Source organism: Budorcas taxicolor, chromosome 22 (genome assembly GCF_023091745.1).
Source record: "Budorcas taxicolor isolate Tak-1 chromosome 22, Takin1.1, whole genome shotgun sequence".
NCBI lineage: Eukaryota > Metazoa > Chordata > Mammalia > Artiodactyla > Bovidae > Budorcas > Budorcas taxicolor.
Window position 1 is genome coordinate 56,532,444 of NC_068931.1, and position 27,024 is coordinate 56,559,467.

The 27,024-nt window shown below is 40.5% G+C and overlaps 1 protein-coding gene across 4 annotated transcripts in view; it reads left to right on the top strand.

Annotated features, from left to right (window-relative positions):
- The window catches only part of WDR7 (WD repeat domain 7), a 352,665-nt gene that overhangs the window by 58,290 nt on the left and 267,351 nt on the right, over positions 1–27,024 (top strand). For all 4 annotated transcript variants that reach the window (XM_052660291.1, XM_052660292.1, XM_052660293.1 and 1 more), the window contains exons 13-14: positions 9,103–9,298; positions 14,835–15,049. In XM_052660291.1, the coding sequence (XP_052516251.1) occupies positions 9,103–9,298; positions 14,835–15,049 (411 nt within the window). The remainder of the gene's footprint in view (positions 1–9,102; positions 9,299–14,834; positions 15,050–27,024) is intronic.

The window sequence follows — 27,024 nt, forward strand, 5'->3', positions numbered from 1 at the left end:
GTATTGAAAAATAGTTGCGTTTCTCCAACTTTGACTATATTTTTAATTACTGATTTACATAAGTGTGATTTTGATGCATGCTTAATTTTAAATGACTGATTTATTGAGTATCTTTCACTTTGTAGACCAAAACAGCCATTCTTTTCAATTCCCATGTTTGAGATTTTTCTTCAGAGAACTGTGCATGGCTCAGTTCTTTGTTAATTTGTTTTAGTTTTTCACTTGATCTTAGCCAAAAGGCCGAGAAGCGATTGTTTTAGTTTTTCATCTTTGATTACTTAGGTTTGGAGTTTCAGCCCCCTTTTACCTTCTTTTCCTTGTCACACATTACTTGCTTCTAAGAATATGATGTAAGCTTTAACTGCAATTTTATAAATTTCACATATACACAGTTAAAAGTTTTGAAAACAGGTAACTAAGAAGGTAAAGGTGTCCTGTTATCCTTCCAAATAAAGGAGAACCAACCACAGTTAACATTCTGGTATCTTTTCCTCTAGCCTTTTAGTTTTGTTTTTGGCCACTCTGTGGGGCATGCCGGATCTTAGTTCCCTGACCCAAGGATCCAGCCCACTCCCCCTGCAGTGGAAGCATAGAGTCCTAACCGCTAGCCAGCCAGGGAAGTCCTTCTGGCTGTTTAAAATCCATTTACTGTGCGCTTGTGATTATATTGTAGATATATAGGAGAAGGCAATGGCACCCCACTCCAGTATTCTTGCCTGGAAAATCCCACGGACGGAGGAGCCTGGTAGGCTGCAGTCCATGGGGTTGCGAAGAGTCGGACACGACTGAGCGACTTCACTTTCCCTTTTCACTTTCATGCATTGGAGAAGGAAATGGCAACGCACTCCAGTGTTCTTGCCTGGAGAATCCCAGGGATGGGGGAGCGTGGTGGGCTGCCGTCTATGGGGTCGCACAGAGTCGGACACGACTGGAGCGACTTAGCAGCAGCAGCAGCAGCAGCAGAGTTATCTGTGCACGTAGCGTCTTCATTTACTATTTTAACAAATACTTTCTCAAGTTACACTTGTTCATGAAAGTAATTTTTAATGATTGTATATCATTACATTATATGAGCATACAGCATTTACTTAGCAGTTTTCTTGCTTTGGATATGTAGGTTGTACCCAATTTGAACTATTGTAAATAATATTGAACATCTTTGTAAAACTTGTTCTCATTTATGATTATTTCCTTGGATTAATTCCAGGAATATTTTTTGGATTAGAACCTCAGAATTTTTGTGTAATACAGTATTGACATTTTTAAGAATACTGAGGTTAATTACCAAGTTGTTTCCTGCCCTCAATGCCCATTTCGTGGTTCCTTGCCGACACAAGATGTTTATATTTACTTCCATGCCTCAGTTTCCTTATCTGTAAGATGGAAATAATAATAGGATCTACTTCAAAGGGTTGTCGTGAGACCATGATGAGTTACTTGAGCATTTATAGTAGTAATACCTAGCACAAAGTGAGACCCCAGTAAATCTTGGTTGTTTATTATTATAATTTCTACAGTCTTTGGCTAAATTGATAGGTATAAAGAGTATTTTATTGTTGAAATTTGCATTTCTTTGATTACTAGAGATAATGAAATTTTTCTATAAGGATTTTAATGAATTTTTGTTTCTTTTTGAGACATAGTTTGTCCTTTGCTCATTTGTTTCTCTTGAGGATATTAGTGCTTAATATATTAAGCACTAATTAGTGCTTAGTTAATTAGTGATTAACTTAATTGAAATATTAAGCTTATGTGCTTTTTGTTATTGTTGTTGAAATTTTCCTCTGACTTATTACTTTTGATTTTTTTTTTAACCTGGGGATAATTTCCATTCCTATGTAATCTATTTTATCCTTATTTCTATTTAGTTTCTTTCATATTTTTAAATCCTAGAATCTTACCCCATTTAGAAATTTGATGACATTTTATTAAAAAGCAATGTCTGGATTAAAACAAGCATCAAGTACTTTAATCTCTCTGAAGTTTATTTATGTCTGTAGGGTGAGGAAAGGGTAAAAATCATCTGTCCTTCCCTAAAATAACAGGTTATCTCAATGTCATTTACTTAATACATTTTTCTGTGATAGGGGATATCTTTGTAATCATCCGTTGAATTCTTCGTATATTTGCTTCGTATTTATTAATCAGGAAGCAGTTGAAGAGAGATGGAATCTGGCTAGTCCTCTGTTTCTTCATTACTTTTTGTATGCAGTGAATGAAAAAAGATGTTAAAACTCTTCCCTAAGTCTTATTTTCATGTAGAACATAAGTATCCTGTTAGATTGTTGGTCAGTGCTTTAGTTGGACCACACGGTCTTACTTTCTAAAATACCTATGAAAGAACCAGCTTTCCACCCCCTACCCCCATGTTTTAAGAAGGATGAGCTCTGGATTTCTGAAAAAATTTATCTGGTTTTGTGAAAGTGTGGAAATGCGATTAACATTGGTAGGCTCTTTTTTTACCCTTCAGGTAGAATATTTAAAAGTGATAAGTAATGCATCTTAGCTGTGCATTTATGTTCCAGAGAAAGAGTTCTGGGAAGTCAAGAAATAATGAGGAAGAGAATAGTGGGATTGATTTATGAGTGAAAGAAGCTGGTCATTTATAGTTCGTTGAATGATGGGCATATTTAAAAGGAGAGACAATAGTTAGTGTTCATATATTTAGAGAATATTCAGAAAAATTTGTTTTGGGCAGCTAAGAGATTACTCCTGGAATGATAAGAAGAAAAGAACAGTTTAGTTTAGAAAACAAATTAGCAAAAGCAGAAAGAAATTTATATATATATATAATTTACATTAGGAATTGTTGGAAAGCAGAATAATCTCCCCAGAGAGCTGGTGGGTGGAATAAACTAGCTGTCTCTAGTTTCTGTAATTCATGGCAGATGCTTAGGAACGGGTTACATAAGAGGTTTCTGGGAACGGTTTAAAATGAAGTCTTGTCAAATGCGTGAGGTCAGGCTGGATGACCTAGGTGGTACTTTCTGACTCTCAGATCCAGTGATGGCTTGTGGCATTCTGCTGCTCAGCACTAATGTACCATGAGGGTTATTTACTGGCAAATTCACATAGTGCTTATTGGTTGAGGAACAGAATTATTTGAAAAATAATAATTGACCTTGGAATATATTTGTTTCAGTTCAGTATCATCCTCCTTTTCCTTGCTCCAATTATCTTAATTTTTTTCATTAAATCAAAGTAAGAGTTTTTACCTGTTGCTTTTCATTAGCCCCTGCTTTTAATTAACTTTTGATGTTGTTGGTGTCTTTTCCTTCTCGGAAAGAACTAATACATGGGTTGGAACATGATTTTGAATAATATTTACCTGTAGTAAATATTGACCAAGTTGATCAGATGCTCAGTCCATGCTGTACAAGTTCTGTTCCATAATAAAAAAAAATTTTTTTTTTAAATGATATGTGTTACACCCTATAAGTCAGTTGATAGTGGCAGGTGCTAAAGTGGAATCTGTGAGATAGTTGATGGGGGCAAGGGAATAAAATATTAAACCTCTTCTTTTTTTTTCCAACCTTAACAAATTGATCTTATGAACATTTACTGGATGAAAGGACATCGATGCCTCCCTTGGTTCATGCGTTAGACGGGCACGTGTCACGTGGGCTCTGCATGGGCCTGCTGCCTCCAGGAGGGGCCGCAGTGCTCTCATCAGCTGTGCTCCCGCTGACAGTGTGTTTGCCTAGGAGAGCTGGCGGATCGTGCTGTACAGGTCTTAACCCTGCCGTCGCAAAATGAGCAGGGCAAATAATGCTGGGAGATATTTCCAGTGACAATGAAATGCCCTTTTATTAGCCCCATTATCAGGTTGAAACAATGATCACTTGATCAGTCTGGCAGGAGGACAGCCATAAAATTCTTGATTACAGGTGGCGCTAGTGGTAAGGAATCTCCCTTCCAAGGCAGGAGATGCAAGAGACTCGGGTTTGATGCCTGGGTCGAAAAGATACGCTGGAGTAGAAAGATACGCCCTCCAGTATTCTTGCCTAGAAAATTCCATAGATGGAGAAGCCTGGCAGACTGCAGTCCATGGGACTGCAAAGAGTCAGACACACCTGAGCCACTCAGCATATAAAATATGTATTTACCTTCACTATCAGTAACAGTGAAACCTTCCTAAAGATAAATATTATGCTTTGAGGTATTGGCTACTGCTAACATAAAGTTCTTGCAAGACATTTAAGAAAATATTTCATCTTAAATTTATTTAAACTGAATCATCCTTTTAAACTGTATATTTTGAGCATGTTTTACAATATACATGATGTATTCTCACAAGTACACATTCAATTTATAAATATACATATAGTGAGGATGCATTGCAGAGTTCTAATGAAGGGGTGTTTGATCAAATAAGTTTGGAACATAAATGTTTTTCAAATAATTTAAAGATAAGAGGTTCATATTTTTTTAGTCCTTTGTAATATTACTTTACATGCACAATTTAACTGTCTTTTCCTTGTTAAAATATCCTTGGGGTTAAATCAGGTTTAGGTGACTTTTCCAGGTTGAAATGGAAGAAAGTAAAGTAGAATGTAATTAATCAAATTATAGAATGAGTCATTATAGGTGAAGTAAATATTGAATAACTGAGATCTCTAGAATTTAATAATTTAATAATAAAAATTGTACTAATTCAACTTATTTGTGAGGAAGCTAGGCCTAAATCAGAGTGATAGGAACTGTGAAATATTCTTTAAGAAGTGCTTCTTCAATAATTTTGAAAATAGATAAGAAACCAGGTTAATTGTGTTTTAGCAAATCTTTTAAATGCTTTCATTTAACAGGTAGTTGAGAATTATTTATCATTACTCTGTTCATTGTTTGAATTAAAATTAATAACAAACTGGTACTTGAGAATGGCCTTTTTTTTCCTTTTATGTTTAAATAGGCTAGACATTTGCTTTGTTTAGGCCATTAATTTGTTTTTACACAGCCTGTGAAGGTAACCATCGACTCAGAATTAATTAGTGGGATCAAAATTAATGGGATTTTAACTGTATCTGGGTCATTTCTACTCTAGGCGAGTTTTCTTCACACAAATTGGACTAGCATTTTCTTGAAAGAAGAAAAATTAAATTTATTTAAATCCATGTTTTAAAAGCAAAGAACTTCTTTTGTTGTGAGTTAAGTACCTCTAATAACTGTGCTTTCTTGGCCTAGTAATACTGATTGTGTTGTTGCTGCTTTCAGTCTTGATTATTTTGCTATTTCAAGGCTGTTGCTCATCACAATGAAACTAGAGCTAACTCTTCAGATGCTTATTTTCATTGGCATGGATGGTATAGCAAGGAGAGATGAGAAAGCCTTCATCAGCAATCAATGCAGAGAAATAGAGGAGAACAACAGAATGGGCAAGACTAGAGATCTCTTCAAGAAAATTAGAGATACCAAGGGAACATGTCGCGCAAAGATGGGCTCGATAAAGGACAGAAATGGTATGGACCTAACAGAAGCAGAAGATATTAAGAAGAGGTGGCAAGAATACACGGAAGAACTGTACAAAAAAGATCTTCACGACCCAGATGATCACAATGGAGTGATCACTCACCTAGAGCCAGACATCCTGGAATGTGAAGTCAAGTGGGCCTTAGAAAGCATCACTACAAACAAAGCTAGTGGAGGTGATGGAATTCCAGTTGAGCTGTTTCAAATCCTGAAAGATGATGCTGTGAAAGTGCTACACTCAATATGCCAGCAAATTTGGAAAACTCAGCAGTGGCCACAGGACTGGAAAAGGTCAGTTTTCATTCCCATCCCAGAGAAAGGCAATGCCAAAGAATGCTCAAACTACTGCACAGTTGCACTCATCTCACATGCTAGTAAAGTCATGCTCAAAATTCTCTAAGCCAGGCTTCAGCAATACATGAACTGTGAACTTCCAGATGTTCAAGCTGGTTTTAGAAAAGGCAGAGGAACCAGAGATCAAATTGCCATCATCCCTGGATCATGGAAAAAGCAAGAGAGTTCCAGAAAAACATCTATTTCTGCTTTCTTGACTGTGCCAAAGCCTTTGACTGTGTGGATCACAAGAAACTGTGGAAAATTCTGAAAGAGATGGGAACACCAGACCACCTGACCTGCCTCTTGAGAAACCTATATGCAGGTCAAGAAGCAACAGTTAGAACTGGACATGGAACAACAGACTGGTTCCAAACAGGAAAAGGAGTACGTGAAGGCTGTATATTGTCACCCTGCTTATTTAACTTATATGCAGAGTACATCATGAGAAACACTGGGCTGGAGGGAGCACAAGCTGGAGTCAAGATTGCCAGGAGAAATATCAACAACTTCAGATATGCAGATGATACCACCCTTAAATGGCAGAAAGTGAAGAACAACTAAAAAGCCTCTTGATGAAAGTGAAAGAGGAGAGTGAAAAAGTTGGCTTAAAGCTCAACATTCAGAAAACGAAGATCATGGCATCTGGTCCCATCACTTCATGGGAAATAGATGGGGAAACAGTGGAAACAGTGAAAGACTTTATTTTTGGGGATTCTCCAGGCAAGAATACTGGAGTGGGTTGCCATGCCCTCCTCCAGGGGGTCTTCCAAACCCAGGGATGGAACCCAAGTCTCTTACGTCTCCTGAATTGGCAGGTGGGTTCTTTACCACTAGCGCCACCTGGGAAGCCCCAAATGCAAAATAGCTAACCATTCATGCGGCAGTCATCTTTTTGTAAATTGAATGATGGATATATTTGATAAATGCAAAGTCAGTATTAATGATTATTTGTAGAAACGCAAACACTCCATTGTACTAAGCTCTTATTTTTTATTCCCCCTAAACTACTGTCTTCTGGTATCAGTATGCTGCTGCTGCTGCTAAGTCGCTTCAGTCGTGTCCAACTCTGTACAACCCCATCGACGGCAGCCCACCAGGCTCCGCCATCCCTGGGATTTATGTCTGGTGAAAGTCAGAACTACCTTATGTAGTGTGAAGTAATTGAAAATAAAGACATTATGTTATATTTCTGCCATGTTATATTCTAACATTGCCTGTATTTAAATGATATTTTTGTAGTTTGCCACTGTAGTTTGACTTACTATTTAATTACAAGGTGAAGTTTTACATGGCATAGTCAGCTACCCTTCAGTCCTTAATGTCTTTTTTAAAGAAAGAAATGTTTTATGCTTACGAGGAAGCATGAAATAAATAAGCTTAAAATATGTGTAAGAAAATTCTATGTGATGTTTTAATAACGGTTTATAACATGATCTTTCTGAACTTAGTTTTCTTAACTTTGAAAACTAGTAAATAGCTACTACGCTGGTTATAGTTTTTGTATCATTATAAAACAACAAAGCACAAATAAAGCTAACACAGTACCAAAGGCTGAAGCACCTGAATTAAAGAACAAAGTGACGAGTTAAATCTTTCTCTCTTTTTTTAATGTTCTGCTTCATTCAAAAAAATTGATTTTGGGTTGTTTACAAGAAATAAACAGTATTTAGTTAGATAAAAATAAAGCAAAATCACAGTGAAGAGAAAATGAGAGAGAAACTAGATGAGACCACCAGGAGTCCACATTCAGAAATGTATGCCCACACCCCGCTCTGTTATAGGTAGAAAATTCAGTCCTATGTTTCTTAGTAGCCAAAACATCGAAGGAATCAGTTGCAGCAGCCTTCCCCAAAGTGTGCTCCTTAAAAACTGCGTCTTATGGATTATGATGGTCAAATGAATGTGGATATTTGTAGGCCCTCTGTAGGTATAATTATCCTCATGTTACAGGTTAGAGGTTCTTAGAAGGTCTGTAGATAAAAACAACTGTAACTTGTGTTTCCCATGCACGTCTGGTCACCCATGCCCCTGCCTCTTGCTTTTTCTCATCTGATAACATGTCAACATTTCCTGATGAGGAAGATACTGTTCTTTAGCCAAAAAAGTCTGCTCAGGCAAAGCGCAGCAGAGTGAGCTTTGAGAAATTTCTCCTCTGGATCGCATAGAAGGGATGAAGTTGAAAGTGAAAGTCGCTCAGTCTTGTCCGACTCTTTGTGACCCCATGGACTATAGGGTTCGTGGAATTCTTCAGGCCAGAATACTGGAGTAGGTAGCCTTTCCCTTCTCCAGGGGATCTTCCCAACCCAGGGTTCGAACCCAGGTCTCACCTGCATTGCAGGCGGATTCTTTACCAGCTGAGCCACAAGGGAAGCCTATAGAAGGGATCACATGTCTTAATATATAGTGCCTTAGATCTCCTCCTCAATAAATAGCCACAATAATGAGTTTCAGATGGCTATTTTCATATGGGTTCACCTTGATGTGAACCGGAAGCATAATCTAATAATTCACTGCAAAGTTTTAAGTTGCTTATACATGGTCTTTCAGACATATAAAGACTCTAAGTTTTAATTTTATCCATTGTGGATTCAGTTCTCGGTAGCTATTGAAAATCTTTACCGTCTTTGATTGTTTATGTTATATTCCATCTTGTTCTTAAAAGGGATGGAAGGGAACAAAACCGGGATGAGCAGAAAATACAGAGCAGGCTGTCTACCGAGCTTTTGTGTGTTAGTTGAGGCCGTGTGCCTGCCGAGGTTCGAGGCGGAAGCTGTGAAGCACGCCTGCAGATAATACAAATGATCGGCGGTTCTTCAGAGGTGATTGTGGCAGAGGGACCGTGAGGATATTGTTTTTGAGCAAAGGAGCAGGGAAGAGCATGGGTCTGAAAGACAGAGTCACAGACAGAAGCACTGCAGACCACAGCTTCAGCTGCTCGCAAAGGGAAATTCAGACGGGGAAAGAGAACACGTCATAACAGGTCAATTTCTTTCCAGGTCTGTCTGTTCGTATATAGCAATCATTTTAGTAAGGTCATATTCACATTTGAACAGCAGCTTTCTCTAGCTATCTTTTCCTTTTTAAAACTAGTTTTAATGTAGTCTTTTTCAAAGTGTTGTGATGATTGAACTGGGCATTTTAGGTGTAATATAAAAGAAGAAAATTTTCGACATATCCTGGTGGTGTGGTTCGTGTTTTCGACAGCAGTGAATGTGTAACTAATTTTGATTTCACTGAGGACCAGATCCATGTTATTCCGAATTTAATCTAGATGTGATTGAGATTTATTTTTCCTTTCAGGCAAGAGTGCAGCACTGCATCTGTTCTGTAGCCAGTGACCACTCAGTCGGACTTCTAAGTTTGCGAGAGAAAAAATGCATTATGCTGGCGTCTCGTCATCTTTTCCCCATTCAAGTAATCAAGTGGAGGCCTTCTGACGATTACCTAGTAGTGGGATGTTCAGACGGCTCCGTGTATGTCTGGCAAATGGATACTGGTAAGAACAGATGAGACTAGAAAATTAAATGAGTATATTCAGCTTCCTAGAAGTGAAAAAGCTTTTGTATGAGGAAAAACCCCTGAAATGTCAAAAGGTTGCTACTTGTGTTTCTCATCACTGCTTTTTCTAAGGGTTCTTATAATTATCAACAAAGAAATATTTAGATGTCCTCTAAAATATTTGTTGTACTCTCTCAGATACTTGTAGAGTAGTTCATTGATCTTTAGAGAAACGTGAACAATATTCAACTTAGGACAGACATCAGACACCAGACAGCTAAGTGATTTCTATATAATTCTTGAGGCAAATTGTAAGATTAAAGAATCCTTTTTGCCCTTAGTTCAAAAACAGTGGAACAGCAGAAAAATAATACAGGGCCTTTAATTGGAGGAGATAATGGAAAGTTTTAAGTTCTCGAGAGAACATGTAAAATTTCAGGGTTCAGATATTTTATGTACGTGGCATAACATGCTGCAGATAATGTTTAGCTTAAAAATATAGGCCATGACATATAAAGTTTACATACAGAAACTTAAGGTTTCTCCTTGGAAATTTGTAAGTATGTAACTACATGTTTATTAGTTTGGGCTTTTAAAAACACACTCTATTCTACTTTTACTACCCTAAGTCATCTATCAGTGAGTTAAACCTTTCTTTATGTTCCTAAAGAACGTACGTGCTATGTAATATTTCTACTATTTTTTTCTTTTTCTCTCTGAAACTTTTTCTTGTTTTCTTAAATATTCCTGTTTGAAATTGGACTATGTGTATATTTCTGGCTTGGACGGTGGTATAAGAGGGAGAGCTCACAGGTCTTTTGGAGCAAGTAGCCATAATCTTCACCTATCCTTCATTTGCGGTCCTGGTTCTCTCTGATAGTACACAAGCAATTTTGACAAGAGGAAGCGTTCTTGAAGAGTGTCAGACTTCTTTACTTTGGCATTTAACTTTTTTTGAGGGGGCCTGATTGTAAAACAGGTTCTTAGTTTTTGTCAAATTTTGAGAGCGCAAAGTGAAAGTCGCTCAGTCATGTCCAACTCTTTGCCAGAATACTGGAGTGGGTAGCCTTTCCCTTCTCCAGGGGATCTGCCTGACCCAGGGGTCAGACCCAGGAATCAAACCCAGGTCTCCCGCATTGCAGGCGGGTTCTTTACCAGCTGAGCCACAAGGGAAGCTCAAGAGAGTACAAAGGCATTAGAGAAGAAAGATGAACTCAGATTCACCGCTGTTCAGAGGTGAATGTGGGCACGTTTCTCTCTAGTCTCATTTCTACGTTTTAAACAACAGGCCTGCTATCATATCACGTATGTAATTTTGTATCCTATCTTACGTTCCTTTCTGTTGCACCCTGTCTGCTGAGCAGCACTGCTTCATGTTCGCTGATTTGGTCCACGCTACAAACCAGATGCAGTTGACCCTTGAACAGCATGGGGGTTGAGGACCCCACCTTCTTCATAGTTGAAAATCTGCGTATAACTTAAAGTTGGCCCTCCGTTCCCGTGTCCTCTTCATATCCGTGGTTCTCCATTCTTGGATTCGAATGACCAAGGATTAGGTGGTGCTGTAGTATTTACTGCCGAGGAAAGAAACCCATGTGCATGTGGATCCACAAAGTGCAAACCTGTGTTGCTTAAGGTTAACTATATGCAGAGTTTGTCTTGGGCTCTGGGAATCCCTGGTGGCTGAGACAGTAAAGAATCTGCCTGCAATGCAGGAGACCCAGGTTCAACCCCTGGGTTGGGAGAATTCCCTGGAGTACAAAATAACTACCCACTCCAGTATTCTTGCCTGGAGAATCCCATGGACTGAGAAGCCTGGCAAGCTATAGTCCATGGGGTCCCAAAGAGTCAGGCATGGCTGAGCAACTAACACTTTCACTTTTTCGCTGGAGTCAGACTCCTTGGTGTGAATTTAAGATCAACCATTTGGCAGCACTGTGACCCATGGCAAGTCTCTCAATTTACTCATCTGTAAAATGAAGATAATAATAGTTCGTGTTTTATAGTATTCCTGAGAGAATAAAATGACATAATATTTACCTGGTAAGCAGTAGAAGTAAGTGCGTATCCATTATGTTTGTGTATTTTGTGTGTGTACTTGCATATGTGTATATTTCCTATTATTGTTATTTAACAAACATGCTTAACTTGTTGCTTTGTTGGCCTTGGGGATATGATCTTACTTTTATTTAGAATTTTTTTTTGAGAATTAATATTAAAGAAAGTTATAGTACTGATAATTATAAAACATTATTTTCAAATACTGCACATATAAACAATTGATATATTGTTAATACAAGAGTATGTTAAACTTGTCTAGAACTTTAAACATCAATATGATAAAGAATATAATTTTCCTGAATTTCTTAGATGCGGAAATATATAATACTTGAATACTTCAGATACTTGAAGGATATTTACAAAGAATATGAAAGTCTTTACAAATGAGGCCTTACTGGAAGATAGAATTACTTTTCCAGTAGTTTCCCTAGTAGGAAATGACAAATAGCTCCTGACTGTATGTGTACTGAGGATGTTATTTTTATAACCGGTTTACTATAATTAAGCCCAGTACATAATATTGCAGTTGACCAATTATCTTCTGACCTTCAGGAGGATTTTGATAAACAATCAGTCAATATGGCGTTCTTAAATCAAGATAAAGCTAGGGAAGCAGAATAAATTTTGGACTTCAACCATAATAGGGGGTGTACGCTCTTTTTCCCTCTTTGCTGTTCAGGTTTTAGCTAGTGATATAAAGGTCCCTGGGGAGCCAGGAAGGCACATCCTGAAGGTATTGACATTATTTATTAATTAAATAAATAAAAAATGAAGCAAAAATAAATCAGATTCGGCCCAGGCTTGATGTATGAAATGTGTTTAAACTCTGAGGAGATACTTTTTGCCTCTACTTCATGTTTTGGGAATGTATTTTTACAGATGAAATCATATTACATGAAAACTACTCAGGCATTTTGTGCAATTTTCTGTTTGCCGTTTTGAATTACACTGATGCTTCTAGCTTAACAGCACTTAAAAATGTCTTAACTTTATAATTTCAGGAGCATTTTGGTTATTTTTCTCTTCAAATGGGTAGTTTTTATTTTCAGTGTTCATTTCCTTATGAAATGAAGTTAAAGCTAGTAATACAAAACTTACAGAGATAGAGGTCCAGAATCTTTTGTTCTTTTATTTATCCTCTTAATTATATGCTGCTGCTGCTGCTAAGTCGCTTCAGTCGTGTCTGACTCTGTGCGACCCCATAGACGGCAGCCCATCAGCCTCCCCCATCCCTGGGATTCTCCAGGCAAGAACACTGGAGTGGGTTGCCATTTCCTTCTCCAATGCGTGAAGGTGAAAAGTAAAAGTGAAATCGCTCAGTCGTGTCCAACCCTTAGCGACCCCATGGACTGCAGCCTACGAGGCTCCTGCGTCCATGGGATTCTTCAGGCAAGAGTACTGGAGTGGGTTGCCATTGCCTTCTCCAGGTATTTTCTTCACATATTTGATCTTTTGCCTGCAGGATATAATACAATAGAGATTTGATTTTATGTTTCTGTTTCACAGGATATAACATAGTAGCATCATTGACTTTTCTGTATCTTCTATATTTTTGTTTTCATTCTATTACAAAAATAAGATAAGGACTTCCCTGATGGCCCGGTAGTTAAGAATTCAAACTCCCAATGTAGGGGGCATGGGTTTGATCCCTGGTCGAAGAACGGAACTATTATAAGATCCCACATCCTGCATGGCATGGCCAAAAATTAAAAACAAACAAATAAACAACCACTGTAAAATAGGAAAGGCAGAGACACAAAGGATGAAAGGGTTAAGAAAAAAGTAGTACTTTTCTAGTCAAGTGAAGTTTCTTATTTCCCTTTTGGAGTCACTCTGAAATTTTGAAGGAAGAGGTTATTCGAGTGAAAATATGACTCTCTTTTCAGCCTTCCTCCCTGTGAGTCCTCTGTGTAATTAATTACTAAGTCCTTCCCCTTAGGTAGCCATCACCTCCCTTTTTTCTTTACAGTGTACTATTTTTATATCAGGCTATATTTTTTAACACCATGCTATCTTTGGCTTCCCCGATAGTTCAGTTGGTAAAGAATCTGCCTGCAATGTAGGAGACCCCAGTTCGATTCCTGACCCAGGAAGGATAGGCTACCCGCTTCAGTATTCTTGTGCTTCCCTTGTGGCTCAGCTGGTGAAGAATCCACCTGCAGTGCCGGAGACCTGGGTTCGATTCTGGCCTGGGGAGTTCCATGGGGTCATAGTCCATGGGGTCACAGAGTCAGACACGCGTGAGCAGCTTTCGCTTTCACTTTAATGCTATCTTTATTGGTTTCTCTGTTTTCTGTTTCCACCTTCTAGTCCACCCTGTACTCTCCTGGCGAATTAATTATAGGAAATAAAACAATAACAACCACACGTGATTCATGCCACTGTCCTAAAGACAAAAACATAAACAGTTTTAGTTCACGTATCCTTTAAGACAAGACCCTCCACGGCGTGGTACGCGTCTACCTTTGTCTTATCTCCTACTGCTCTTTCATAGAGACTGGTTGCTCTGTGTGAGGAATAGTTCTAGCCAAGAATAACTGGGCCACTATGCACTACTTCTTGTCTTTTATATCATGCATATTGTTGCTCATGATTTTCATTCATTTGGAACATTATTTCTTTCTGTCTGCTTATTCATTTAGGCAGTATAAGGAATGGTGAAAGTGAAAGTTGCTCAGTTGTGTCCAGCCGTTTCCTTTTGCCTAATATTTTTCTTGCAGTGCCAGTCTATGAGTGATGCTTTCATCTTCTGTATATCTGAAAACCTTTTTATTTCACCATCATTTTGAAGATACTTCTTTCTGGATATAGAACTCTGTGTTGACAGTTTTTTGTTTATTCCTTTCAGAATTCCACTATCTTGCTTGTATTATTTCCAGTGAAAAATCTGCTATAACCCTTATCTTTGCTCCTCTATGTATATGCTATATCTATTTTTTTGTGACTTCTTAGATAATTTTCTCTTTATTATTGATTTTGAGCTGTTTAGTTGTAGTTTTCTATGTATTTCTTGTGCTGAGGGTTTGTTGTACTTGAATCTGTGGGTATATAGTTCTCAGCAAATTTGGTAGGTTTTGGCCATTATTTATTCAAATATGTTTTTGACCTTCCCCTCTCTTTTCTGTATTTGGAGACTCTGATATGTGCCTATTAGGATACTTGAAATTGCCCAGAGCTTGAAGATTGTCTTTTCATTTTTGCTATTATTTTTCCTGTGTTTAATTTTATAATTTCTATTCTGCATTTTCAAGTTTTCTGAGCTTTTCTTCTGTAGGGGTTTAAGGGAGAGGAGAGGAGGCAGGTAATGCTACATGGGAGATCATTAGAGGAAGGAAGGACAAGAAAATGTTTCTGGCAGGCACTGATAAAACATATCCCTCCATTAAAAGATGTCCATGCCTTTTTCCTTTCTGAAAGAATGGGCTTTAGCCGTCCAGAGTCGTGTAGTGACTGTGCGTGTGTGTGTCTCCCAGGAGCGCTGGACCGGTGTGTGATGGGGATCATGGCTGTGGAGATCCTGAACGCCTGCGATGAAGCAGCCCCTGCTGCTGTCGACTCGCTGAGCCACCCGGCGATCAACCTCAAGCAGGCCATGACACGCCGCAGCCTTGCTGCTCTGAAGAACATGGCCCATCACAAGCTGCAGACTCTCGCCACTAACCTCTTGGCTTCTGAGGCATCTGACAAAGTAAGTTTTATACGTGGGCTCACGTGTCCCCATTCAGCTTCATTTAATGACACAGCTTTGACTCATCTTAGGGAAGCGTTTTGGGGCGATGACACTGGTGAATACTAAGCTTCTGTTTCTAAGCAGGTTTATCCAACACAGTTTTGGAGTGTTTCAAGTATTTGGCATTTTGAAAAAGTAACTTGTTCTTACCATTCAAACTATTTTAAAATGATTCCTACAGACTTGAGTGACTTCAGTTTCTGAAATTAGAATGAACAGTTTGTGTATAATCCGTCTTCTTAACTTTCTGAGAGTCTTCCTGTTGGAAGGTTTAGCACTAGTGATATCTTCAGGAGAAAAAAGTAACAACTTAGGACCAATTGTGGCTTATCATTTGCTTTAAAAATAGGCTCCGATTTTACTAATGTTAGGCCATTTGCAAGATTTAAGAAAATATGTGAGAATCGGTATGGTGAGATTGCACAAGTGCTGGCAGTTTTCTGTGAGACCCAAACTCAGCCACACTTTCCTTCCTGATAGTTAAAAGCAACCCACCAGTTACTTCTCTAGTTACCAGAAAATGGTCTTACTGAAAGAAGAGGAGTCAGCCCGAGCTCATTAACTGGCTCCTCAGCATTAGTTTTCTAGACACCAGCCGCTCTCTCCTTTGTGGTCTTTGGTTCTGGGTTTTATTAAAACAGTTTGTCTCTGGTAGATGGATAAATGAAGCCTAGAGACCATCCCAGTGCTTCATCTGAATCACACTCAAAATTCCTAGTTCCATCTAAGAATTCATTAGAATTACGAATGAGTCACCAAATACTTTTATTTTCATTTTTTTTTATTCCTGATTCCTACTTTTTAAATGATTAGATGTGTGCATAAAAAGCAAAGGGGTTGAAAGGATTGTGTACGAATTTGAAAATTTGCCCATGAATTAGTGAGTGCTAATGACACAGGAAATATTTACTACAGGCAGCTCCACTGACCCATATCCTCTAATTGGCAGAAATAGTTGATCATTCTGTCTTTCCTCAAGATATTAATGTTTTATTGGCTTTGTTATATTGTATGTTTCATAGATTAGAAACATACAAAATTTCAAAAGGATTGTGAAATCCTTCTGTGATTTTTTTTTTTCATGCTTTCTGTCCCATGCTCTGTAGAATAGAAAACAGGCTGAAATGCACTTGCCATGCCTATAATTTATTTCAGGAGAGCATGTGGATATTCCCTAGGAATTCATTGTTCACGGCACATTGTCTGATGTTCTGTATAATTCTGATATTAAGCCAACTTATAAAACAACACATTCAATGGCAAGTATGTAAGTTTGGTAATTCCCAAATATATTCTTTTTCTTGTTGATAGCCCCTAGAAGTAAAACTTTGGAAAAATAATGATATGACTAGCAAATTGAAGGGAAATAAGTGGTACAGTAACATTTATGAATGGCTTTTGTAAGTGGTCATGGTCCATTATGTGATTTTTTACAGTCTTGTTTGTCCCTGTTTTAATAGCGCATTTTATAGGGCAATTAGTGATAAAAGCACCAGATATCAGAGACACTACACTTACGTATTGTAAAATATATTGCTCGTGAACCTCCTCAGCCTTGTAGCAGTGGTAATTGTTGCCTGGCCTACAAGGGAAACAATTATAGAAAGGGGGAAAGGCTTAGGGAGCCAAGGCTGCGGGAGGATAATCACTGTATGAAAAATGCATGTTGGCCAGACCATTAGGGATTTCTCTAGCTATCTTCTCATGTTGACTTAGAGGCTTCTCCTGAGGGGAATATTTAAAGAGCCATTTGCTGGATGGCTTTCAAACCTCTGGAGAAATAGAGCCCACCCAAAGTGAAGAAAGAAAAAATAACCGAAACGTAACTAAGAGCCGCTCAGTGCTGCATGACTTACTCTAGGAAACTGGATCTTTTTTTTTTATCATGGGTCTCAATGGAAAGTAAAACCTCAATGGGAATACTGTATAGAAAGTATCCAGTTTTCTCCTGGTTAGTGCTGGCAATTGGGCTATTTGAAAGTAACAAATATTTTATATTGTTAATTAGGTTAATTTTGCCTGACATATACAGCTTTACAAGCAAAGATAATTTACTGTCCTGTGATTTTTTTTTTTCCTTCTTTCACTGGAAGAGCAATAAGGTGATAAGTAGAATTATCCTTTATTACTGTATTGAATGCAGTATTTGGATACAATCTCAACAATGACAGAATGATCTCTGTTCATTTCCAAGGCAAACTATTCAATATGACAGTAATCCAAGTCTATTCCCCGACCAGTAATGCTGAAGAAGCTGAAGTTGAACTGTTCTATGAAGACCTACAAGACCTTCTAGAACTAACACCCCAAAAAGATGTCCTTTTCATTATAGGGGGCTGGAATGCAAAAGTAGGAAGTCAAGAAACACCTGGAGTAACAGGCAAATTTGGCCTTGGAGTACAAAATGAAGCAGGGCAAAGGCTAATAGAGTTTTCCAAGAGAACACACTGGTCATAGCAAACACCCTCTTCCAACAACACAAGAGATGACTCTACACATGACATCACCAAATGGTCAATACTGAAATCAGATTGATTATATTCTTTGCAGCCAAAGATGGAGAAGCTCTATACAGTCAGCAAAAGCAAGCCTGGGAGCTGACTGTAGCTTAGATCATGATCTCCTTATTGCCAAATTCAGACTTAAATTGCAGAAAGTAGGGAAAACCAACAGACCATTCAGATGTGACCTAAATCAAATCCCTTAGGAGTGGGATTTGATTATATAGCGGAAGTAACAAATAGATTCAAGGGATTATATCTGATAGACAGAGTGCCTGATGAAATATGGATGGAGGTTCGTGACATTGTACAGGAGACAGGGATCAAGACCATCCTCATGGAAAAGAAATGCAAAAAAGGCAGAATGGCTGTCTGAGGAGGCCTTACAAATAGCTAAGAAAAGAAGGGAAGCCAAAAGCAAAGGAGAAAAGGAAGGATATACCCATCTGAATGCAGAGTTCCAAAGAATAGCAAGGAGAGATAAGAAAGCCTTCCTCAGCAATCAATGCAAAGAAATAGAGAAAAACAACAGAATGGGAAAGACTAGAGATCTGTTCAAGAAAATTAGAGATACCAAGGGAACATTTCAGGCAAAGATGGGCACAGTAAAGGACAGAAATGGTATGGAACTACCAGAAGCAGCAGATATTAAGAAGAGGTGGCAAGAATACACAGAAGAACTGTACAAAAAAGATCTTCATGACCCAGATAATCACGATGGTGTGATCACTCAGCAAGAGCCAGACATCCTGGAATGCGAAGTCAAGTGGGCCTTAGGAAACATCACTACGAAGAAAGCCAGTGGAGGTGATGGAATTCCAGTTGGGCTCTTTCAACTCCTAAAAGATGGTGCTGTGAAAGTACTGCACTCAATATGCCAGCAAATTTGGAAAACGCAGCAGTGACCACAGGACTGGAAAAGGTGAGTTTTCATTCCAATTCCTAAGAAAGGCAATGCCAAAGAATGCTCAAATTATCGCATGATTGTACTTATTTCACACACTAGCAAAGTAATGCTCAAAATTCTCCAAGCCAGGCTTCAACAGTACGTGAACTGTGAACTTCCAGATGTTCAAGCTGGTTTTAGAAAAGGCAGAGGAACCAGAGATAAAATTGCCAACATCCATCTGCTGGATCATCGAAAAAGCAAGAGAGTTCCAGAAAAACATCTATTTCTGCTTTATTGACTATGCCAAAGCCTATGACTGTGTGGATCACAATCAACTGTGGAAAATTCTGAAAGAGATGGGAATACCAGACCACCTGACCTGTCTCTTGAGAAATCTGTATGCTGGTCAGGAAGCAACAGTTAAAACTGGACATGGAACAACAGACTGGTTCCAAAAAGGAAAAGGAATGTGTCAAGGCTGTATATTGTCACCTTGCTTGTTTAGCTTATATGCAGAGTACATCATGAGAAACGCTGGGCTGGATGAAGCAAAAGCTGGAATCAAGATTTCTGGGAGAAATATCAGTAACCTTAGATATGCAGATGACACCACCTTTATGGCAGAAAATGAAGAAGTACTAAAGAGTCTCTTGATGAAAGTGAAAGAGGAGAGTGAAAAAGTTGTCTTAAAACTCAACATTCAGAGAAGTAAGATCATGGCGTCTGGTCCCATCACTTCATGGCAAATAGATGGGGAAACAATGGAAATAGTGAGAGACTTTATTTTGGGGGGTTCCAAAATCACTGCAGATGGTGAAGGCAGCCTTGAAATTAACAGACACTTGCTCCTTGGAAGAAAAGCTATGATCAACATAGACAGCATATTAAAAAGCAGAGATATTACTTTACCAACAAAGGTCTGTCTAGTCAAAGCTATAGTTTTTCCAGTAGTCATGTTTGGAAGTGAGAGTTGGACTCTAAAGAAAGCTGAGCACCGAAGAACTGATGCTTTTGAACTGTGGTGTTGGAGAAGACTCTTGAGAGTCCCTTGGACTGCAAGGCGATCCAACCAGTCCATCCTAAAGGAAATCAGTCCTGAATATTCATTGGAAGGACTGATGCTGAAGCTGAAACTCCAATACTTTGGCCACCTGATGTGAAGAACTGAGCCCTTAGAAAAGAGCCTGATGCTTTCGTTATTATCCTCAGATTTTCAAATGATGAACCTAAAGTACATTTGGATAGAACATAGATTGGCAAATTTTTCTCTGCAAAGGGTTATATAGTGAAAAAAAAATTAGGCTTTGTGGTTCATATCACTTGTGTCACGGTGATTCAACTCTGCCATAATAGTGGTGTTAAAGAGCTATGCCTGTGTGCCTGCTTAGTCGCTCAGTTGTGTTGGACTCTTTGAAACCCTGTGAACTGTAGCCCACCAGGCTCCTCTGTCCATGGGATTCTCCAGACAAGAATACTGGAGTGGGTGACCATTCCTATCTCCCGGGGGTCTTCTTGACTCAGAAATCGAACCTGAGTCCCCTGCACTGCAGGCAGATCTTTTACCATCTTAGCCACCAGGGAAACCCCAAGAGGTATAGACCGTATGTAAATGGATGAATGTGACTGGCTCCCAATAAAATTTTATTAACAAAAATTGACAGTGGGCTGAATTTGGCCCTGGGTCCTAGTTTGCTGACCCTTGCATCTGAAGATGGCATTATTGTATCAAGGTTGTGGATATAGTTCCCCCGTTGAATGACCTTTGCTTCATTTTTGAAAAGCAGAACAGAGGAGCGGTTTAGAGGCCAAGTTCTGATGACAGATGTATCTGTGTTCCAGTTGCATCTCTGTAACTTCCTGCCTGTTGGTGACCTTGGACAAGTAACCTCCAGTGATCGAGGTTACACATGTAATTGAAAGCAAATTCTTATAAAGGAAGTAAAGGTTGACAGTATATTAGAGAAACGAAATAACACCAAGCCTGGGGAATAAAAAGAACATATGGAGTTAATAATTAATAAAGTCATTGCTCATCATTAATAGCTGTTTTGGTAGAAATAATTGGGTCAGAAGTCAGGATACAGTGAGTTAGGAAGGACCATGAGATCAAGTGGAGGTACAGTGCGTGGAAGAAGTTTGCTGTTAGAGGAAAAGAAGAGAGGAGTTAGTAGCTTCAGTGGTGGTTGCAGGGTTAAGAGCAGAGTTGATGCTTTGGGAGCTCACTGACCCTTTTGCTGGTGGAGGGAACTATCGGTGGGGCTGTGGAAGAGGACATGCTGCTGAGAAGAAAGCTGGAGGGTTCACCCTTATTGAAAACTCTTCCCTTACAATCTGTAATGATGAAAAGAGGGAGGTGAATATAACAGGTTATTTTCAGCAGCAGCATTTTCAGCGGAAGAAGAGTCATATTTGTTAAAAAAAAAAAAAAAGGAAGTGGTAATAATCCCTTGAAGGGAGAGTCATCTTTTTTTTTAATCCGTCATTCAACTCAGAACAGGCGCTGTGCTGGGTTAGGAGTTAGAGGACTTGTACGATATAAATAAATAGGAGGGTCGTAATTGGCATGTAGTGATATTTAAGGAATGCATAAATGAATATGTCAAGAAGCATGTCTGGGCATATCTGGTGATCTTTTTGACAAGTTTTCCCATAAAGCGTTTGTCAGACACTGGTTCTTGGTGAGGCGATCTTGACGGATGGCTTGGGCCAGTGGGATTTTATCAGTGAAGCTGGAAACCTTGTAGCCATGGAATTCATTTCATAGGCCTACTCTGTGTGACTTTTTATTGGGCCTCCTTTTATCTTAGGCTGGAGAAGGAAATGGCAACCCACTCCAGCTGGAAAATCTCATGGATGGAGGAGCAAGGTAGGCTACACCCTGTGGGGTTGCAAAGGGTCAGACACGACCGAGCGACTTCACTTTCAATTTTCACATCTTAGGCATTGTATCAATCAGAATCACCCTATTTATGTTGAAAAAGAATGAAGTTGAAGAAATTGAAAAGTGGCCAGAATGATTTATCTTTTACCTTGCATTTCTCTCTCTGTTGTCTAATTAGTCAAAACCCTGAAAAAATGAATGGGCTATATTTGCAAAGGTCAGTAGCTTTGTATTCTGTGTAACTAGGCGATAGAATGGGATTTAGAAGTCAAATATAACCTACTGAGAACATACTCTGTGTCTTTCGCTTGCAGAATTCATTCTGTAAAAAAAAAAAATTTGTACCGATCGAATTGACTTTATGATTCATTGTGAAAAGGGCACTTGTCCGGTACAGACAGGGACAAGTCAAATGACGTTATGTACAGATACCAGGCCTTTCTGGTGAAGTGTTTTCAGCCTTAGAAAAATTCTTATGATATGTCTGACCTTTGGAGAATCAATTAAACTTGCTTAACATTCTGTCCCCAAACTTTAATGAATATCTTAAAAGAAAAAATGAATATGTTAATTGTATATTTATTATATACTTATATATGAGTTCAGCTTTGGGTTCTTCTAACTGGTTATTAAAATAAAATTTTTAAATTACACTAATTACTGTTTAATTCTTAATAAGTAAAGTTAGGGAGACCTAGCTAAGCAGCCGAACCTTAAGGAAACAAGGGAGTGAATGTCTCACTGTAGGAGAAGAAGGATTTATTAAGTGCCTGTGTGACCAGTGATGCCCCTTAATGGAGGATAATAGTTAGAAACCGAATCTGGATGCTTTGCACGCTCCTGGCTCCTGCGATGACGTTGCGTCCAGTCCCTCTCAGAAGACAGAGCTGGACAGTATGTTTACAAGGCATATACAGTGACTCAAACAAATGTATTAAGTATTTCTGTCTTCCTAAATATATGAGATACCTTGGACTGACCCCATTACCTCCAGTTCTAAGCAGATACCACAGTGTTTGTTCTAGGCTCCCCTCTTGGCATATTATAACTCTCTGCTCACCTGTGAGAAACCTCACCCAGTATTTTCAATGTATTGATTTGTTCCGTTCCCCCTTTATGTAGACAATTTCCTTCCCACCCCACATCTCCTTTTAGGTGTGCCGACCAAAAGCTTACCTCCCACAAAGGAGAACCCTTTCCTTTTGATTCTCAATGTGTTTTTACCTTCCGCCGTCTGCTTCTCTTAGGCATGATCAGTTGTGTTTATTTATTCTCGTGTTTCTTTCTGTTTAGGTTTCTTTGTCAAAGTGATGTTTTAGTTTTAATTCTTTCTTGAGTTCAGTCATTTCATTTCTGATTTTTCTAATTCTTATTTGTGGTGTTCTTTCATAGTGAGTATCATTTTTAAAATGTTCTCTAGCTTGTTTTGAAAGAGCACATTCATTTCAGTCTGCTTCTTAAGCATGTCTGTTTTCTTGCTCTTGTTGTCTCTCTCCCTAATAGTAGCTTCATTTTATTATGCACGATCTTAGTCCCCTGACCAGGGATCAAACACGTGCCCCCTGCAGTGGAAGCATGGAATCCTAGCCACTGGATCACCAGGGAAGTCCTGGTCTTATTCTCTCTTGGCCTGCAGTAATTTGACCTCAGTACTTTTTGGAATATTACTTTGTGGGATAATTTTTGCTAGATTTTTTTAATGATTAATTCAGGCAGCATTTTTAGCTTCACAGGACTCCTTCTGTTGTTTCACGTGGTTCAGTAAGATGGTGACTTGCTTTCTGACCGTTTCTGGCACTGTTCTTCGCCTTACTTTTTTTTTGTTTTTTAATTACCTGTCCATTTGGATTACGTTCTTAGCACTTTCTCATTTCCAGGGCATCCTTTCCTAGAAGGGAGCCCTGAGGCATCAGTGTTGTAAGGGCCTCGGGACTCTGATGTACCAGCCTCACATTTCTCACAACTGTGGACTCTCGTGTGAACTTGCTGTTGAGGTAGGTGAGGCCCTCCCAGGTCTAGCTGCTCTTTCCAGATTTATTTTTCAGATGAGTATCTGTTGGCTCTTACAGAGTTTTCGTGGCAGAGCTCTCAAGTACATTCCTGCTTCCATCTTCCCTCCTTCCTACAGCATGCCTGACACCAGGTGGACTTTGTAGCTGTTGGTAGCCTTTCCCATCCACTTGAATTTTGGAATTTATGGGTGTACTTCATCACTTAGTTCTGTTGAAAATGTTCTCAGTGAGTTTCAGTTATGCCATCTAGTTGCTCTGTCCGTTTTTATGGGGGGATTTGGAAAAACCCAGTAACTATGCTGGCGTCACTGCTGTGATCTTCCCAGAATCCCCTTCAGTCTCTATATTCTTGATGTTAAGTATAAAATTCAGTGAGATGCATTCGTTAAAGACAAATCATATTAAACATTTAAAATCTTACCTGTGTATTATTTGAACTAGATGAAGCATATATGTGAATATATTTTTTCTGGATCACACTGGTACGATACCAGTGTGGTTTTGAATTTCAAGGACATATACTTTCTATTTGGGCTTCCCTCATGGCTCAGTGTTAAAGCGTCTGCCTGCAATGCAAGAGACCCAGGTTCAATCCCTGGGTTGGGAAGATCCCCTGGAGAAGGAAATGGCAACTCATTCCTGTATTCTTGCCTGGGACATCCCATGGACAGAAAAGCCTGGCGGGCTACAGTCTATGAGGTCGCAAAGAGTCAGATGCAACTGAGTGACTAAACAACAACAAAGGTATTTTGAAGTAATTTGATAGAAGTGTAAAGACTCATGACTAAAAATCAATGCATTAGTTCTTTGGGTAAGAAATAATTTCTTCCCGTCTAATATGATTGGGAAATCTGCTCTTTATTAGACCATACAACATATTTTCAAAGTTCTTGACTTTTGTATCCTCTGTTAGAAAACAATTGAATAGGTCTAGGTCAGGAACGGAGAAGGCAATGGCACCCCACTCCAGTACTCTTGCCTGGAAAATCCCATGGGCGGAGGAGCCTGGTAGGCTGCAGTCCATGGGGTCGCAAAGAGTCGGATACGACTGATCGACTTCACTTTCACTTTTCACTTTCTTGCATTGGAGAAGGAAGTGGCAACCCACTCCAGTGTTCTTGCCTGGAGAATCCCAGGGACGGGGAGTCTGGTGGGCTGCCGTCTATGGGGTCACACAGAGTCGGACACGACTGAAGCGACTTGGCAGCAGCAGCAGCAGGTCAGGAAACCTTTATTGACTCTTAGGTACTGTTTTAGGCCCTCGAGAGCCCAGATGAATAAGACATGATATTCACCCTCAGGAAATATAAACGGATAAATGCAATGCAATGCAGTAGTGGAGAAGGCAGTGGCACCCCACTCCAGTACTCTTGCCTGGAAAATCCCATGGACGGAGGAGCCTGGTGGGCTGCAGTCCATGGGGTCGCTAACAGTCGGACACGACTGAGCGACTTCACTTTCACTTCTCACTTTCATGCATTGGAGAAGGCAATGGCAACCCACTCCAGTGTTCTTGCCTGGAGAATCCCAGGGACGGGGGAGCCTGGTGGGCTGCCGTCTACGGGGTCACACAGAGCCGGACACGACTGAAGTGATGCAGCAGCAGTGAGATGGCTGAGGAGACCCAGAAAGTATTGCAGATACCTGGCCTAGACTGATGTGATCAGGACTGGCTTCTTGGAGGAGGGGGCGTTGAAGAATGAGTGGAGTATCGTCAGGTGGGTGGTGTGGGTGGGTGGTGTGTGTTCTGGGAGTAGCGGGTGGCAGGTGCAGGGAGGAGAGTGGGGACTGATCCGTGTGCTCAGTGGAGCCGGGGGCCCACTGAAGACACACGGGCGGTAGGGGGAAGCGAGCCATCCGTGTGTACCTGGCAAGCCCTAAAGCATTCTCTCTCACCTCAGTAGCTTTCAAACTTAAACAAGAAGTAGCGTTAGAATCCTTCCCTCAAAAAGAACTTTTTGTGAAAGCCAGTGTGGCCATCAGATCTGAGGATGCATTGGGAAGAGTATTAATTGAAGGATGGTTTGTGAGCTGTGTTTGGCAGGACCTAGTAATCTGTTGGGCTTCCCTGGTGGCTCGGCTGGTAAACAATCCACACGCAAGTGCCGGAGACCCCAGTTCAATTCCTGGGTCAGGAAGATCCCCTAGAGAAGGGAACGGCTACCCCCTTCCGTATTCTTGGGCTTCCCTGGTGGCTCAGCTGGTAAAGAATCCGCCTGCAATGTGGGAGACCTGGGTTCGATCCCTAGGCTGGGAATATCCCCTTGAGGAGGGCATGGCAACCCACTCCAGTATTCCTGCCTGGAGGACCCCAAGGACAGAGGAGCCTGGCGGGCTGCAGTCCATGGGGTCACAGAGAGTCGGACAGGACTGAGCGACTGAGCACAGCACACGTGGTTTGTCAGGCAGAGTGGGTGAGGGAGGTTAACTCGGCTTTCTGGCTGGTTGACTGACTAGACGTGGCTCTGCCCGGTGTGAGGGAGAACGTGGGGTCAGCTTTTGCGGGACTGACGCAGAGTTGCTTTGCGTATGATGCGGGCTGGGGAGAACTGGAGGGAGGGGTGTGGTGGCGAGTATCCAGGTGGAGGAATCGCCCAGGCCCACCGCGAAGCGGACGAGGTCCCTCAGAGAGAGCAGATGGGCTGAGAGAGACTCAAGATCTCGACCCGAAGGGGAGGAGAGGAAACGTGGAGAGCAGGGGTGAGGGGAGAACCCGGAGGATTGCGGACTGGCAGACAGGGAGTTGGGCGTTTCCGGAAGGGCGGAGCGATCAGCTGTGCCAAACGCAGGCAGTGATGACCGTAGAAGGACTGAACGTGTGTGTCCGTGAGGTCACTAGTGTTCTTTTCCAGACTGTTCTCCCAGGATGTGTGGGCCAGAAGCTGGACTGTGGTGGGTTCAGGAGTGAGTGGGCTTCCCTGGTGGCTCAGACGGTAAAGAATCTGCCTGTAATGTGGGAGACCCTGGTTCGATCCCTGGGTCAGGAAGATCCCCTGGAGAAGGGAACGGCTCCCCACTCCAGTATTCTGGCCTGGAGAATCCCATGGACAGAGGAGCCTGGAGGGCTATAGTCCAGGGGGTCGTACAGAGTTGGACACGACTGAGCGACTGTAAGTTCACTTCAAGGACTGAATGGGAAGTGTGGAAGTAGACATAGCAAGTACAGAACACTTTTGAAAAGTTTGCAGGAGAAGGGAGGAGAAAGAGGATAGCCAGAGGGGAATGCAGTCTTGGAAACAGGTTTGAGTGCGGATTAAGGGTACAGAGCCAGGGGAGAGAGGCAGGCTCACGATCAGGATCCGGAGGAGACAGCCGATGACGCTGGGTTCCACGTGGGATGGGAAGAAGGCAGAGGGAAGGCAGTTGGCTGTGACCTGGGGGAGGAAAACTTCATTTTCTGAAACTGAGTTTTAAGGGAAGACGCCATCTCTGTGACAAGAAAGTGCACGTGCTGATGGAGAAGCTGCGGAACTTCCCCGGAGACCCAGCCCCGATCTCTAGGGAAGGTGGCTACAGGGACCCGCGGATTTCCAGCACAGATGAAACAGCCTCCTGGAGGAAGATGCCACCTAGGACTTTCATAGCTGGAGAGAAGAACTCAGGGCCTGGCTACAAAAGTGCCGAAAGACAGACTGCCTCTCTTGATGGGG